This window comes from Chelonia mydas, chromosome 11 (assembly GCF_015237465.2).
Source record: "Chelonia mydas isolate rCheMyd1 chromosome 11, rCheMyd1.pri.v2, whole genome shotgun sequence".
In the NCBI taxonomy this organism is placed as follows: domain Eukaryota; kingdom Metazoa; phylum Chordata; order Testudines; family Cheloniidae; genus Chelonia; species Chelonia mydas.
Window position 1 is genome coordinate 56,222,942 of NC_051251.2, and position 17,504 is coordinate 56,240,445.

The 17,504-nt window shown below is 43.3% G+C and overlaps 1 protein-coding gene across 1 annotated transcript; it reads right to left on the reverse strand.

Annotated features, from left to right (window-relative positions):
- Positions 1 to 97: 97 nt before the first annotated feature.
- HSPD1 (heat shock protein family D (Hsp60) member 1) lies at positions 98 to 17,417 on the reverse strand. The gene is made up of 12 exons (XM_007071873.4): positions 17,165 to 17,417; positions 15,478 to 15,653; positions 12,179 to 12,431; positions 11,303 to 11,385; positions 10,111 to 10,206; positions 8,935 to 9,028; positions 7,732 to 7,900; positions 7,168 to 7,267; positions 4,567 to 4,812; positions 1,709 to 1,883; positions 812 to 990; positions 98 to 682 (listed from the first exon to the last, which is right to left on the reverse strand). Exons 2-12 carry the CDS (start codon positions 15,649 to 15,651, stop codon positions 539 to 541), a joined length of 1,713 nt encoding a protein of 570 aa, XP_007071935.1. The 5' UTR covers positions 15,652 to 15,653; positions 17,165 to 17,417; the 3' UTR covers positions 98 to 538.
- Positions 17,418 to 17,504: the final 87 nt, after the last annotated feature.

The following is a 17,504-nucleotide window of genomic DNA, read 5'->3' on the forward strand; positions in this document are numbered from 1 at the left end:
ACAGTCAGATTTCTAGCGGAGTTTAAATGTGATCCCTGTTAGCATTAGGTTTGATTGTTAAAGGTTTATGGACAGGTGAATAAGGTGATACATTTCATAACTTTGAACAATCTTTTATTACATAGAGGTTGTCACATAATTGTATATTTGTCTCTGTACAATTTAAGTCTTGCACACAATGACTTCATCTGAACTTTGCTTAGTAGTGGCAAGCACCAATAAATTCTGATTAAACAGAATTTCAAGTGCCTTAATTGATTAAATTTAAAGCAGAACACTGGTATGTGGATCTTGCACCCAGTAGCAGGAATGTACAAATGTCTTTATTGAAAAATACAAAATAATTTATCTATAGGCATGGACAGTGACTGTAAACAGTTACATGAGTTAAATGAAATCCAGTAACTAATGGTTACAGTGATTCTTTTAAACACCAGCCTCACTTCAGTCACTATCCACCCCTTGCACTGACTTCTGAAGTTTTAGCAAACTGTCAGTCTCAACCATCCCAGTTCACAATGGATCAGTATTCCAGGAATTAGAACATGCCACCTCCCATTCCTCCACCCATTCCACCCATGGGCACTTCCTTTTCCTCTTTAGGAATTTCAGTAACTACAGCTTCTGCTGTGGATAAAAGGGAAGCAACACCTGCAGCATCCATCAAGGCAGTTCTTACAACCTAAGAGAATGGGGGGGGGGAAAAAAAAAAAAAAAAAAAAGTTCAATACTAGTTCTCCCTCCCCATTAAAATAAGGTACAACCGTAATGTTCTTTGAAAAAAAAAAAAAAAAAAAAAAGGTCACATTACCTTTGTAGGGTCAATGATTCCTTTCTCTACCATATTTACAAAGTCTCCAAGCATTGCATCATACCCAGTGTCAGGTGGACTTTGCATGATTTTTTCAACTATCAACGATCCTTCAACGCCTGCATTCTTAGCAATAGTCATTGCTGGAATTTTCAGTGTTCTCTTAATGATTTCTATACCTGTAAAAAGTATTTTTAGTGTTCTAAATACAGTACATTCTCCATGCGTTCTACTGCAAGTCAAGTGCTCTAACTTACTGATGTGCTAAGAAGTTACAAGGAGAAAAAATGATTTTCTGCCTCCTCCAGGAAAGTGTTAGGTAATGACCTACTGCTGGGCAGCATTACAAGAGAGGTCACTACTAGTACAAGGCTCAAGCACCAGTTTAAATTACCATTATCACTCTTGAAAATAAGCTATGAACTTATCTAACCAAAGACAAAACACTCCCCACTCAAAACATGGGTAGGAAAACTTGGTACAGCATGATCTGCTCTGAGTTAAAGAATCTTTAGAAGCCACTGTCACAGATTCCCCAAATTAAGTGAAATGTTTTCAATCTTTAATTTTAACTACAATTGTTATGAGACACCCATTTTGTTTAACTGTTTAGAAGAGTAACAGTTTAGTTCTCTCGCATTAAATACCAGTCTCAGAATAGCTGTTTTCCTGCTTTTTCTAAATTAGACCAGAAGGAAAGCTTCTTCCCATTTTTAATATACAGCAGATTTTCAGGAGTGTTAAAGGTTCCTCCTTAACCAGACCAAATAACCATAAAGGACTCATTGATATGAATTGTATTCTAACCTAGAGAGAACAGCTGTTTTTGAAGGTAAGTGGTATCACAAGGAAAATGTTAATCTTCAAACTAAATCCATTCTCGAGTAGTTTGCTTACCAATTCTTTGATCTTCATTGACTGGCGTTAAAGCATCTAGTGCTGGGATGCATCGAAGCAATGCACAACCACCTCCTAGAACTATACCTTCCTCTACAGCTGCACGAGTAGCGTTCAGTGCATCAGTAACTCTGTCTTTCTTTTCATTCACCTCAATGTCACTTGTGCCACCAACCTAGAGTAAATGAGCCACATCTCGTCAGTTGCGTAAAGTCCCCATACATTCTCAGAGGCAAGAAAGTGCTTCAGACTTCAGAAGCACTGCAGGCCAATTAAACATCAGTAACAAACTGACTTTTCCATTTGAATGCCAAAAAGCAAGAAAGAAATTGGTCAAAAAATTATAGGTTTCAGAGTAACAGCCGTGTTAGTCTGTATTCACAAAAAGAAAAGGAGTATTTCTGGCACTTTAGAGACTAACAATTTATTTGAGCATAAGCTTTTGTGAGCTACAGCTCACTTCATCGGATGCATCTGATGAAGTGAGCTGTAGCTCACAAAAGCTTATGCTCAAATAAATTGGTTAGTCTCTAAGGTGCCACAAGTACTCCTTTTCTTTTTTCAAAAAATTATATGTACTTCAGTTGTAGAGAGCCTCTTGCAATTAAGATGCTTTATATTTCTAAAGGTGTGAACGGATCACTTCATCCATCCTTGAAAAGCAAAAATATGTATTCCTGCTGTAAAAATGGATCAGAGTAAGAATCCCTTATCCAGTTGAAGTGACAGAAAATGAAATCTGTAGAAGATCTGTGTAAGCTCAAAAATTTGTTTCTCTCCAACAGAGGTTGGTGCAACAAATATCTTACCCACCTTGTCTCAGGAAATTAAGCCTGTAGATAGTGATTTACAGCCCTATTCATGTAAACAGCATCTTGTGGATTCTTAGTGTCCACAAAGAATTAAGACCTTCATTTTAGTCTAAGAGCACCCACAGATGGCTAGGTGCCTTAGCTACTAGGCAATTTCTACTTACCAACTTAGCACCACTTCATATAGCAGTTTGGCCTTTCCACAGCCTCCAAACTTAAATAGTGAGCCAAACTGCCTCTCTTGAACTAACACATTCAGCCAGGTAAGGGACAATTGCAGTTGGCACTACTCTGGAATACACATTTACTAATCTTAAAAGGAAGACCACTGGCACATATTGGTGCTCCCCAGTCTCAGTGAATGTCTGCCAGTTTTGACCCTTCAAAGTGGCAAATAAATCCAACTCAGAGACACCCAATAAGAGTATCAAGTATGATGATCCAAAGTATAAAGATAGCAGTCTTTATTAACTTTAAATGTCAACAGTGTTGGGTCCTATGTGACCAAGTAAACCCCACTCCTGCACCTAGGGAAGCATTAAGGGATTACATAAATGTTGTTAAATTGCAAATTGTCACAGGGTCCTGGCCCCTTAGAGGAAAAATGAGTCAGCCCCACCTGTGCCATAATTAATTAGCTGCTTCCCAGCCTGAAGGGGTGGGATTAAAGAGGTGATAGGTTAATGGACACTTGTGCCTTATAAGAAGGCTGAGAGACTCACTGGTTGGAACTACAGGGAGAAGGCAAGCTCCTGTAGAAGGCCTTGAGCCCAGGTCTGCAGGAGACCAGGTACTCCTGGGGAGCCAGCCTGTTCTAAAGGATGGAAGGAACAAAGCCCAGTAGGGACCCAGAATGGTACACCAGGGGAACCAGACTGAGGTAGAGTACTCTATCCCTTAGTCAGAAAAAGGACTCAAAAGGAGCCCAGAAAGCGGATGGGAACAGGGTGGTGTGAAGACAACACCTAAAGAGTAGAAGAGCTTTTCTGTTTGGGGGACTTTGTAGTTGGACTTTTGCTATGTCAGAAGGGGTGAAGTTTGTAACTTGGCTGGAGGGGTAAGCCACATCCCCCCAGCACAGACCAGTGTGTGGAGAGCTGGGAGTTTTGGCAGTGCCATGCTCAGCCAGCAGGGGTTGTTATAGGGCACAGCTTCTCCATGACAAAATCTTAAGTACCAAAGATATAACCATACACCCTTCACTATAATTGCTTCAACTAGACAGGGAGGTTTTTCTCTCAAGGGGGAAAAAAAGGCAGGTAAAGTAATGTAATTTCTAACAGGAATGTCACCCTATTTTAAGCAATCCTGACAAGAAAAAACATGTAGCAGAGGTCCAATTTATCAGGTTTGACTAAAGTAGTGGGGTTTTTCTGGCACTTTAGAAACGGAGACTAAAGAGGACACCTCTGCTAAGCATTTAAAAAGAGTCAAAGTGACGTGACTGCTAAAAATGGATCTTTAGTGAAAAGTAAAATTTTGTTGTTGTCGTCCATTTGGTATAGCATGGTTCTAGTCCAGGGGTTCTCAAACTTATTTGATTAGTGCCCCCTTCTCTGTGTCTGTCGTAGTTTATGCCCCCACCCCAATACATATCCCGCCACCCAGCTTGAAGGCAGAGCAGAGAGCAGCAGCAGCTACTGGCTAAGAACCCAGCTCTGAAGGCAGCGCTGCACCAGCAGTACAGAAGGTGGAAACGTGGAAAGTGATATTAGTTAATATCACGTTTCCCAGCAGACATAGCATCCTATTGCCACCCTTACTTCTGTGCTGCTGCCGCCGCCATCCCGAGGCTGGACAGCCAGAGCCCTGCCACCTCCAAGTGAGGGGAGGAGAGCCTGAATGGCGGGGCTCCAGCTGTCCCCTTTATACCCACCTCCCAGATGTGCATGCCCCTTCTGCAGAAGCCCCAGCCACCTAGAATTGACAGCCAGAGCTCTCTCAAAAAAACCAAAACACCACACAGATTGCACCTCCCTTGGGAGGCCTGCCCCATAGTTGGAGAACCGCTGTTTTAGTCTAATAAGGAAGTTTAAAGTTCCTCACCTTTAGTACTGCTACTCCATCAGAGAGTTTGGCCAGTCGTTCATTTAGTTTCTCCTTCTCATAGTCACTTGTAGTAACTTCTAATTGTTCAATGATTTCTTGGATACGCCTTTCAATTTGAGCCTTTTCACCCTTCCCTTTCAGAAGCATGGCATCATCTTTTGTCACGATGACCTCACCAACTTTACCAAAGTCATGAGGCTGAATATCTTCTAGATTGAGACCCAAACCCTCTTCTCCAAATACCTGAAATAGATCATATGAAAGCTTGGACTCTAAGGCCTTATCTACATGGAGACATTTCCCTGCACAGCTATAGTAGAATAACTATTCTGTTTTAACTCCCTGATATGGACACGATTCTGGAATAGTTACTTTGCTTCTGAAGCAGAATAATTCTTCTGGAATAGGTGATTTTATTCCAAAACAGACTTGCCACATGGAAGAGTTGAATAGCTTTAATGGAATAGTTATTCTGCTCCAGCTATACCAGAAAGTTCCCCTGTATAGACAGGGCCTAACTTTGTTATCAATGCTTGTATGTAGTGATGAATTTGACCACCATTAAAAAAAAAATCTAATTTACAGACCTTCAGCAGTTACCAGCTAAAAGGAATACTTTGCACGTTTATCTCCAGCGTGTCAGGTGTGATAGTTGTGTTACAGAGACACTGTCAGGCCATTTCAATGAGTTTCCCTATGTTACTGATGCCTACAATTATTATAATGGAATTTAGGGGATTTTACATTTTGTTTATCCTGTTCCTTTTACACTGCAGTGAAGCCTATCATTTTCAAGAATTAGTTTGGGTCTTGTAAAATGCTGCCGTGTTTTTAGATTAGTATACAAAAAAATAAAGATGGCTTTTTAATATTATAGTTGCCCCTGCCATAGATTTAAAAAAAAAAATAAAATTAAACTGCCCAACAGAACACTACATGCTCCTTAAGACCAAACTCTAGAAGTCACGACATGCTCACTAACATTAATTTTGGTACTGTTTTTGTTCAGTTTTATAAGTAGTAAAAACTTCTAGAACAACTCTGACAAGTTTCCTGGGTGCCACCTAGCTGCTAACCTGAAGATTACTTGGGAGGTATAGATGTGATAAAAGGCAGTCCATGAAAAAGCTATTTAATGATCACAAACAGATAAAGCTGCATTGCACTACAGCTCTCAAAACTTACTCATACATAAAACACTAACATTTTAAATGAAAAAGTGCATAAATTAGACATTGCAAGGTGCCAATCTGACTGCCCCGCATATTAAAGCTTTTTACAATACAGTAGTTCCAGAACAGGCAAAAAGCCAGCCACAGTGCAAGTTCTCCCACAGCGCCCTGTCACATCAAGTGTCTCTTAAGGAGAGATGACCTAAGAACAAGAACAGTTTCATGTCCATCCAATATGCTGAAGAGACTATTAACAAGAACTGCAGATAGGGTGACCAGACGTCCTGATTTTAGGGGACTTGTCCCACGTCCTGACCTTATGTTGGTCAGGACGCCCTTTGTCCCAATATCGGGACCGTCTGAACCACAGCCGCAATGTCATCACTCACTGCTTCCTGGGGCAGCTTCTGGCGCCCACCTGCTAGCAGGAGCGGGGCTTGCAGGCACCGGGAGCAGGCAGAGAGCCCTCCGCCCCCACAATCCGTGACCCTCGGAGCCAGAGGGACCTGCCCAGTGGATGCTTCCCGGGACAGGAGCTACACCAGGTAAGCACTGCCGGGACTCCCCACCTCGCCCCCTGGCAGGTCCCTCTGACTCTTAAGGTGGGGGCTCTGTGTGCTGCCGGCACCTGCAAGCCCCACTCCATGGCTCTGGCAGCTCCCACTGGTGCTTTTCCCAGCCAATGGGAGCCACGGAGCTCGCGCTTGTGGCGGGCACAGCACATGGAGAGTCTGGAGACTCCCCTCGCTGCTCTCACCCTAGGAGTCAGAGACCTCCCAGCGGGGCTGGTGAGTACGGCCAGGGAAGGGGGGCCTGTTGGGGGAGATCTGTGTGTGTCAGGGCACTGGGGGGTCCGTGTGGGGCATTGTGTAGTTGTGGTGGTGGGGCTGTGGGGAAACTAGCGAGTGAGGGGTTCTGGGCAGCTGGGTGTGTGCACACAGCACTGTGCATTTGTGGTGGAAGGGTTGTAGGGGGGCTCTGGGCATAGTGGATCCAGGGGGCGCTGGGCAGGGGAGCTGTGTGGTGCAGCATAGGCCCACCCCCAACAGGAAGGGGCACGCTGGTAGCACAGGGCCAGACGGACCAGTGTGCCTCTGGTTGGGGCTGTGCACCCGTGTCTGTCTTCTCCCGCCCAATGTGTCCAGATCACAAGAGTGAAATATCAGGTCACCCTAACTGCAGATGTGAAGCGGACACCTAATAACCAGCTAGAACAACTGGCCACTTACCATGCTATACAGTGGCATGACAGTCCAACCTGGCCCAAATGTGAATCAGTGACCTGAAAAGGGTTGTACCCTGTTACCAATCCCTCAAATGGTTATCCTCTGAAGCATTTTGTAGGAAGTTAAAATGAAATGGGTGCTTGGCCACAAAGTGAATACATTTTTACATATTTACAAACACATGCATATAATTTACTTACAGCACCACCAGTAGCAATTGCCATGTCCTTAAGCTGGTTCTTTCTATTGTCACCAAAACCTGGTGCTTTTACAGCAACAACCTGGAGGCCAACCTTTAATCTGAAAAGAAAAAGTTCAGTGAGAACACTAATTCTAACAAAGTGTTAAACTGTTTACACTTCCCTGTTACAGTAGCTGAGAACAAAAGAATGTTTTAAATGAAGATATTTTAGTGTAAGTAAGACAAACAAAGCAAAAATGCCAACTTAATGGATCCCACAAGCCCATTAATTGGCTTTTTCTACTAAACTGATTAGCACTGAAACCATCAAATCACTAGGATTCAGAGTTATCACCCAAATTAGATGAATGGGGCTATTCACAGCTGTTACTGTTTGTCTGCATTGCTGAGAGACCACCTAAATAAGAAGCGAAAGTTGTCAAGTTCAGACATATACATTTGGTCCTACTGCTCTACAGAGTAAACTGTGCAGGAACATCTGCTGTTTTTAAAGACACAGTTTTCTGACTCTGAAGTAGACTGACAAGATTCTATTACAGAAGTACACCTATTCAAGCCTTACCTGTTCAAGACGAGAGTACTGAGGGCTTCACCATCAACATCTTCAGCAATAATGACCAAAGGCTTACGGTGAGCGTTGGCAATTTCAAGAGCTGGAACTATGGACTGAACACTGGAAATTTTCTTCTCACTGATTAAGACATAAGCATCCTGGAATTCACATTTCTGTCCTGCAGAGGCAATAAGTATTGTTTGAACTATCTAATTGTTCTATTTTAGCAAGTACATATGAAGGTACCCTTTACAATCCCCAAATCTGATCAAATCTGGCAACTACACTCTCCATTTACATTTATATTAGATAGAATGAAGTTCAGCCAAATTAAATAAAAGAGTGAAAACTAGTTTCAAGTAATATTTCTACTCCTGAAACCTGATGCCAGTTTGTGATTTTGTAGCATTTCTATTTTCTCTCTCGTGAAAACTCCTACATAGTCAGAATTAGCTGAAAAAACTACTGCACACGAGCAAGCCACGTAAGAATTTTAGCACTTTGCTGTGCCACAAATGTGTCACGTCCTCAATTTGTATTTGATGGACTTAACCCTGAACAACATATACACAAATAATACTTTTGGGTAAGAACAAACTTTTGCACGCATCCATGTATATTCTGGGGCAAAGGAACACCCACCAACATTACCCTGCCCCTTTACTTCAGTTTATGAAGAGAAGGTGATTTTACCTTTCCCCAGCCCTTACTTAGGAAAGAATGCTCTAGTTCTACAAGGGAATGCAATAACTAGCCACACAAATAAACTTATGTTTCTCAAAGATCAAATGATACTTCTATTCCATGTAAACATAAGTCTTAAATTTAATTAGCATGTGATTACACTCTGAAGAGACCAACATGGCATTTTCTTGTAAGCAAGATTTTTTTTTTTTGCTTTGTTTTTTAACTGCCAGTTCTGATAAGTCAACTTCGGATCAGAAAGTTAGGCTGTGTTTTCTGGCTCACACACACCAATTACAGAGCCAATACAGCCAACAAAAGGTTAAAAACTTGTTTTAGTCCAAAAAGCAAGCAACTAACCGAATACAAATAGGGAAACATCTTTGGGTTCAGAAAAGTTAAGGATAAATGTTGACACTTTACCCAAAATTTCACTTTACCTATATTGTAAGCTCTCTAGGAAGACATTCTTTTTGTTCATACAGGTTATAGCACAAGGTACTTCGATGGCAACTTTTGCAAACTCACCTTTGGCTGTATTAATGAAGTATGGTGAGATGTAGCCTCGGTCAAACTTCATACCTTCAATGATTTCTAACTCATCATTCAGGGTTTTTCCATCCTGTTTAAATGTGATACAAATTTACATTTAATCTATAGTTTACGTAGTACCTAAAGTGCTTCTATGCACATATTTTTAACATGTCAATCACCATGGAATTAAAGTCTCTCTGCTACCTTCACCACTGTGGTTGTATTCTTTAGGTCCTCTACCCTTTATGGGGGAAAAGAGAACGAGGGAGAGAAAGAGGGGTCAATCTAAAAGTGATACTGTCTCTAGAGGGGGAAGTATGGGTGCACACAAACTGTGTTCTAATGGAGTCGTGTAAAACACATCCTTACCTCCTGTGGTGGAAACAATGTCTCACAAGAATTAGATCAAAAATACCAAGAAAATTCACCTCTACTTTTATAGCTAAATTCACCCTGTATTAGTCTTTTAACAGAAATTATCTTAACCAGTTAGCAGTATTTATTGTTCTAGATTACTTAAACAGTGGAAGGAAAAAGAAAAAAAAAGCTTGCGAACTAGTGATTGTTGGTCAGTATAGTCATTCTTAGTTCAATTTACTGCAGTTAAGAAACTACCACATTCTCCCAATTATCTTTGAGAGATTTTAAAAGTACTACGCACCATAGAAATACTGGTATGTCTCATAACCAGGCTACTGAGAACCATTCAGCACATCACATTAGTTTAGACATATGTATCTGCTCTGCAGTCCAACTCATCACTGATTCAGTTTCCACTCACTGTATTTCACGTCCCTGTATTTACTATACCGATATTACAATCACTGCATAATTTTTGTCTATATATCATCTTGACTATAAAGAGCAAGCAACAGTCCTCTTAAAAAAAGAGTTGTGTTCTCTAATTTCTTTGCACTATTCCCTATTGACTATGAGACAAAACTATGACAGTGTTAATAAGCTGTTGGGCTCACTATGTACCCCCTAATCCAACTCCAATTTACTGGAGTTCTGTAGTGAGGACAGGAGGTATGGAATTCAGAATAAAGTGGAAGGAGTTTACGCTACAAGTGCAGTGAGTTCACTTCTTACTCTGGTTATCTGTGCTTTCAGCAAATGTTCCTCTAACTTGGCAAGTTTATCTTCAACGAGCATAACAATTACTCTTACCTTAACTGTGATAACACCCTTCCGTCCAACTTTTTTCATTGCATCAGAGATTATGTTGCCAATTTCCTGGTCCCCATTTGCTGAGATTGTGGCAACCTTCAATGAGATGTTAGTTATTTTTCCCTTTAGCACTTGATTGATCCACTATTTACAGAAATTAAATTTAGGGACAGTTTTTACAGGAGCAATAAGACTAAAGAGTTACAGGTCAGAGAACAAGAGGATGCAATTCATGACATGATAACTTCAGCATTAACATTGCCATGTGATTAGATATGTAATATTAGATATGTGAAAAGCTACAGCCTCTTCACGGAAGTCTTCCATTTTTCATTACTACAAATTAGAGTTTAGGTTCCACACCAAGTCTTCATCTCATGTTAAACAACTGAGAAGTCTAGAAATCTAACCACAGACATTAATGTTTCTCCCATAGATAGCCAGTGAACAATTACAAATGAGTTTAATATACAGCTGTTTCTCTTCTCAATATATGTAGTATTCACTTGTGAATCAAGATAGCAATGCTCACTTTGGGCATTTTGTGACATGAAGACAGAACCTACTTGGGAGGCTAACGAGTCAGCTGAAGATCAATGCTGGTTATCAGAGTGGACTGGACCCTTTAAAGGCCAACGGTCCAGCCCTCCTGTGCCTCATTAACAGCCTCAGAGCAGGCAGCTGGTCTCCATAGAGCAGTGGTCCATAAACTTTTCAGGGTCATGCTCCCGCCCCCAAGCCCATGACTCCAGCGTAGGGGTGCGGAAATGCGGACCAGAGTAAGGATGCCACAGCTGAGGGGTGGGTCTGGGACCAGGAGCAGAGCCCCAGCCTGGGATAGGGCTTGAGCCAAGCTGGGCGGCCCTGCCCCCATGGGGGATGGCCTGGGCCCCAGCACATTCCCCCCTCCCCCAGGACGGACACACACACCAGCTAGAGAAAGCTGAGGCAATGCACTAAAGGCTCATGCAGGCTACAGAGACCTAAAGATAAAATATTACAACTCAAATTGAAAATGCAACAAAAGTCTGATCAACACAATAGCAAGTTGATGTCATATACCCAACCTGTAATTTAACTGGTTCCATTAAAATTATTTTTACTCTTTATAGCACATCTTCACTTGTTGGATGAAATTTTTATTTATGACAGTTACAGAAAACTAGTAAACCGAGAAGGAATGAAGCCTCACCTGGGCAATTTCTTCTGGAGTTGTAACAGGTTTGGACTGTTTCTTTAGTTCAGCAATGACAGCATCTACTGCTAGCATCACACCTTGATAGAAGAATATGACAGTTATGGTTACTCAGGTAAATTCTATTTACATGGTGCAGAACAGTCAAGTCCAATGACAAGCTTCAAAATTCCTCAAAATTGGAATGCAAGTTAAACAATGGAAGAGCAGCAACATATCCTTTTTTCCCCATTTGTACACAAAGTAGAGTACTTACTTTTTTGTTGTTTCTAGGCCACGCACTTTCAAGGACAAAGCACAGCCTGTCCCAATCTTACAAACAAGACACTAACAGATTTACTTTTTTTTTTTAAAAAAAAGGACAACCCATCGATATTAAATTGCAAGTGCATAAAGAATATTCAGTGAGGGAGGAAGAAAGGGGGAAGGGAGGAAGAAAAGCAGAGATAGCTAAGATACCACTTGGAAAAGAAGTTACACAGAATTTAAAAGAAATACTCTGGGCACATAATACTAAGGACTATATAAACATTCCCCGATCTATAACTTCCATAAGATAAGCCTATCAGAAGACAGATTTTACTGAGATCTGTTGTGATGAATGACAAGTAAATACGATCCAGTGATTACATAAAATGTGTGTATCTAAAAAAGTAAGGCCTGACAATATTAATTCATCCACTTGACAGCAAAGTTACTCATTTCTATGTTCTGCCCCTTCCCAAAAGGGTCATGTGGCTTTTTCGAGTGGAGCCAGGTTCTCTCAAACACAGTCAAATTTGCCATGGGTGAAGCAGAGAGAAGAAACTGAAGAGATAAATGTTATAGAAAACCTTAAGCGCACTAGTGACAAAGAGATTGTTAAATTCTTACCTCTCCTGATTTCCACAGGATTAGCTCCTTTGCTGATTTTTTCAAAGCCCTCCCTGGCGATGGAACGAGCCAGTACTGTTGCAGTTGTAGTTCCATCTCCTGCCTCTTCATTTGTGTTGTTGGCAACATCTTGAACTAACTTGGCTCCAATGTTTTTATATTTGTCTTTCAAGTCAATTGCTTTGGCTACTGTCACACCATCTTTTGTTACCTTGGGACTTCCCCAGCTTTGTTCAATAATCACGGTTCTACCCTAAAATCATCCAACATACATAAGAGGTAAATTAACTGAAATGATACCAAGCAGCACAGACAAAAGGGATTACCACAGAATTACCACTTGGCACATCTAAACAACATACAATGTCTACACTGCAATAAAACAACCACAGATGGCCCATGTTGGGTGACCTGGGCTTGTGGAGCTCTGGGACCCCAAAAGGGGGGGTGGATCCCAAAACCTAGGCTCCAACCTGAGCCCAGACATCTACACTGCGATTTTATAGCCCTGCAGCCCAAACAAAGCCAGCTGACATGGGCCAGCTGTAGGTGTTTTACTGCAGTGTAGACATACCCTCAGACAGCCACTCTCCACCAAGAGACAAATTTGTTAATAGTGCCAACTCAAAATATAAACTTATTTTTATGAAGAGGAAAGTTTTTGCTCCTAGTTTCCACTGTCAGAGAGAGAGAGATTTATAATGGTTCTTCTATTTGGGGCCAGAAATCAGTAAAAGCATATGGTACCATTTTAAAAGGAGAGCATCCAACTTCCACAAACAAGGTATATTATGCGGTGGGGGACTGAGTGCACTGACATCTATAATTTTTAAAGAGCTGATTTAATATAAAAGATATCAATTGAGAGTACTGAAACCCTTTGCCCACCCACAGGACAGCTGCCTTACAGAAAAGGGCCACACTGAGGCTAGGTATATACTATAAACTTATATCAGTATAACTACATTGCTCAGGGGTGTGAAAAATTCACACCCAAGTGACAGGTATACCAACCTAAATGTAGAGAGCACTATGTCAATAGGAGGGCTTCTTCCGTTGACACAGCTACCGCCTCTTGCAGAGGTAGATTAACTACGTCATCTTCCATTGGCATAGTAGCATCTTCACTGAAGGGCTACAGAAGCACAACTGCACTGGGGGTTGCGGCAGCATTTTAGGTATAGAGGTGACCTCAGCCTCATCACTTTTTCTCAGACCTCACCTTGAGAAGCTAGCCATTCACCTACATCCACTACACCTTTGCCCTTCAGAAAAGCTGAGAAGGTGCCGACTCCGATTGTTACAGGGTGACTAGGTCCTTCAAGAGGAGGCAGGGGCCAATGCACTTGATTGATTAGTTACCTTCCGAATGGGGTTAAGAGAAGGCACCTAAGCCATATAAAGGAGAAAGTCAGAAGAGGGGAAGATGACAGCTGCGTGAGGAGGAAAGGACAGATGCCGGGAGAAACAGAAGCAGCAAAGGAGAGCTGATATAGAGAGCCACTGGGAAGAACAAAAGGTACAGAACATTAGCGGTGAGGACTGCCCAACGCTGGTGAACCCCTGCTGAGTTACAAGAAAGCTTACATAAAGGCCCCTAGGAACAAAGGGAAGAATAGCCTGAAACAATAGGATTGATGCAAGTCAGGAGAATGGCTCAGTCAGGGAGGCCTTGGTGAGTGGAACACTGCTAGGGAGTTCTCATAGGGGAGACTTGTCTTGGGGCTACCAGAGAATAGTCACGGTAAGGAAACAAATCTGGGACCTCTCAAGTGGATGGCCTAGAGACCAGAGCTCTGGAACATGACAGATGACATTCCAGAAAGGGGTATGGAAAAAAAGCCGAGAACCTCCTGTACTTTGGGATTGTGGAAAGAATGATTTTATCATGAGAGGTCTGTAAATTATTCAACATATACAAGAATAAACTATGACTACAGACAGGCCTTTGAACTGAACATTGAAAAAGAGAGTTTATTTAATGGCTGGACCAAGAGGAAACAGACAGGCACACACATCATGGTGCAGTTTGTGGCTTGGGGCTCATCTTGTCATAGTGATAAAGAAATAAATGGACAGACCAACTCATTTCTCATAAGCTACGCAGCCACTAACCATGAAAAATAATTGCTTTGAGAAACCCATTCTCACATGCTGTTGGTTGTGTTTATGTAGATCATTTATATCATGGCTTTTAAAAATAAAGCAGAATTTCCTCCCCACTTGAAAGTTTCTCTCAAGCTGATAGATATCTGATTTGTTTTTTTTGGTTTAAAAAGAAAATTTCAGGAGTGTTGACTGATGGAACACTTACCTTTGGAGACAAACTCGATTCCATGCAAATATTCTATAGTAATATATATAGCCTCAATCCTGCAAACACCTAATGTGTATAATTATATTCATGGGAGTAGTCCAACTGCATTCAATGGGATTACTCACTGGGATAAACATTTGCAAAACTGGGCCCTAAAGGTCCATTCACCCATCAGCCACCCTTATTATTACACCTTTGGGACTTGCTTGCTCTTACTTATTTACCAGGCCAAGTCAAGATGAAACCAATGCTGACAAAGTCTGAAATTTATACTCCCTAGAGAAGTGGCTCTCAACCTACTTATATATCGTGGGCTGCATCCATATATTGAGGGTATCACATGCATCACAGCTGTTTACTGATGTCCATGACCTTGCTTTAAGCATTAACCCTCTCCAAACTGTCTTATTCCAACATCATATGATCCAGCAGGACATAACAGCTAGTACTCTGAAAGCCTAAACTTGTTGAAGGCAGTTAAGCTGCCTGTATTCTTTTTCCCCCACTGTATGTTCACTTAAGCTATGCTACTCACCTTGTGTGATGGAAGTACTTAGCTTCCTCTCATCACCAATGGGTTTATTACTTAAAACAGGACTAGGTTCTAACTGAGTAGGACACTTCTAATTTAGTCAGCCCCATTAACGCTACCCACCATAAATATATCCTGCTACAAGTCATCTTCCATCCACTGAATGAGACGTTAATTGTCCAGCCAACATTTAAGTGGCTGTGTGGCGCTGGAAAGACAGATTTAGCAGCAAAGAAGAGATTCAATTCCCTCTAATAAGAGTGTGGCGCACACAACACATTTACCATTTGTTATGTACACAGTGATTGAATGATTGTACCTACTGTAATTTTGAAATGGTCCATTTGATAACTTTTTTATTTTATGAACTCCTCAATCCCTAATTACTTTATAAAACAGGAATGTACTGTACAAGTATTCACATTACACAAAAAACAGCTTTTAATATACCTTTGGTCCCATGGTGACAGCTACAGCATCTGCTAGAAGATCTACTCCCTGTAGCATGAGAGCTCTAGCCTCTGCTCCAAATTTAACATCTTTTGCATAGGCCCGTAGTAGGTGTGGGGCCAGTGCTCTGGACACTGGCCTCATCTGACGTAGCACTGTTGATAAACGGAGCATTTCTGAAGGAAAAAAGTAAGATACTGCATTAGTTTTATTGTGTCATAGTCCTTTGAACCACCATATTCCTGTGTTTTGTTCTCAAACTCCTCCAAAGATTTAGAGTAAACAACAAGTTACTAGTAGTTTTTTTGAGTTTTAAATGAAAGCTGTGACCGATCAAATATTTTAGTGTCTCAATTTTTCTAACAGTTGGATATTAGAGCAAAAGTCCAGGAGTCTGGACCCCTGGATTCTAATCCCAGCTCTTCCAGTGACTCACTATGTGATCCTGGGCAAGTCACAATTTTTTCCTTCTGTAAAATGGGAATAAAGTTTATCAAGCTCACGAGAGCATTGTGAAGGTCACTTTTTGTATGTGAAAAGATTATAGCCACAGCAATGACGAGTGTTGTGAGAGTACTAGTATCATGTATGATAAGCAGGAAAAGTGGGGTATTTCACTGAGACTATTACAGACAGTCAGGTTAGAAGAAAAAGTCTGTCAGAGCTCAGCAGTTTTATCAGCATAAAAATCCTAAAAGTTGCTATCAGAATGTGATCGTGAAAAACGAACAGTTCAAGGGTGAGCGCATCTGGTGATAAACTAACAAGAAAATTGCAACAGTATCAATAGCCTGGCAGAGAAAGTCTGCAGAACCCAGGCCTATCCCCCCTCCACATGGTCCTCTCCATCAGGACATAAGAAGGTCAAGAGACACTCGCCCCCTGCTGCTGGATGAGCCAACCTGCACAGGCAGCGGAGCCACCCGCATGGAGGCCCCTTCTCCCAGAGATTACGGGAGAGGCTGTACCTGCAGCCCAGCACTGAAGGCATGACACCACGCCGCTAACAGGGCGATGCCGCCACTCCCGCAGGGGAGCCAAGGGCCGGTAACGCTTCCAGCGCGGAAGAGAGGGGAACACAGCACGCAGGAAGCCGTGCGCACCCCCTGTATGTCTCTCACACAGTCCCACACCCCCCTCCCAGGCTGAAGGCGAAGGGGGTCTCTCTCTCTCTCTCACACACACACAGATACACAATCAAGGGCAGGAAGCGGGAAAATCGCTCACACACACACACACAAAGGGGAGCAGGAGGGGGAAACCGCACACCCAGGCAGGCGTCCCCTCTCTTCTCCCCCCGCCCAGCGCAGGAGATGGGGATCCCCCCCCACGCTCCCGCGAGCTGGAGGCGGGGATCCCCGTCCCCCGCCGCGGGCACCAGGCGGGGGCAGGGTCTCTCACACACGCCCCAGGCCTTGTGACACCGGGCACGTGCGGGAAGGGGCGTGCGCGCTCCACGGCGGCGGGCAGGGCTCGGGGAAGCCGCGAGGAGCCGTCCCCTGCCCCCCCAGCGCCGATGGCCGCCCCGCGCCGGCACAGGCTGCTCGGGCGGGCGGGCAGGCCCCCTGGAGGCACGTGGCTAGCGGGAGTAGAGGCCCCGGCGCGTCCAAGAGCAGCAGGGGAACAGGTGTCCGCGCTGGGCCCCGCCTCAGCGGCACAAGCCCCCAGCCCGCGCCGGGCCGCTCACCTGAACACGGCGGGCAAGGCAGCAGGCGGCTCCGCGGTCTGCAGCTGGACGAGCAGCGCAGCGCTGTGTGACTGAGTGACGGGAGCCTGGAGGGAACACGGCACTCACGGGCTCTGCCCCTCCCCCGCTCAGACAGCGACCCATGTGGGGTCCTGTGCAGCCGGGCCCCGCACCCAGCATAACAGTATACGTTTGCCCCAGCTGGAGGCGGGGCGCGGCTTTCCGCCAATCGTTCAAGTGCCCAGCCGGGGAGTGGGCGGGGCCTACGGGACTGTGCGTCCTATGCGTGAGCTCCGGCTACTCGCGTATGAATCAAACAGGTTTTGGGGCCTCCCAATTC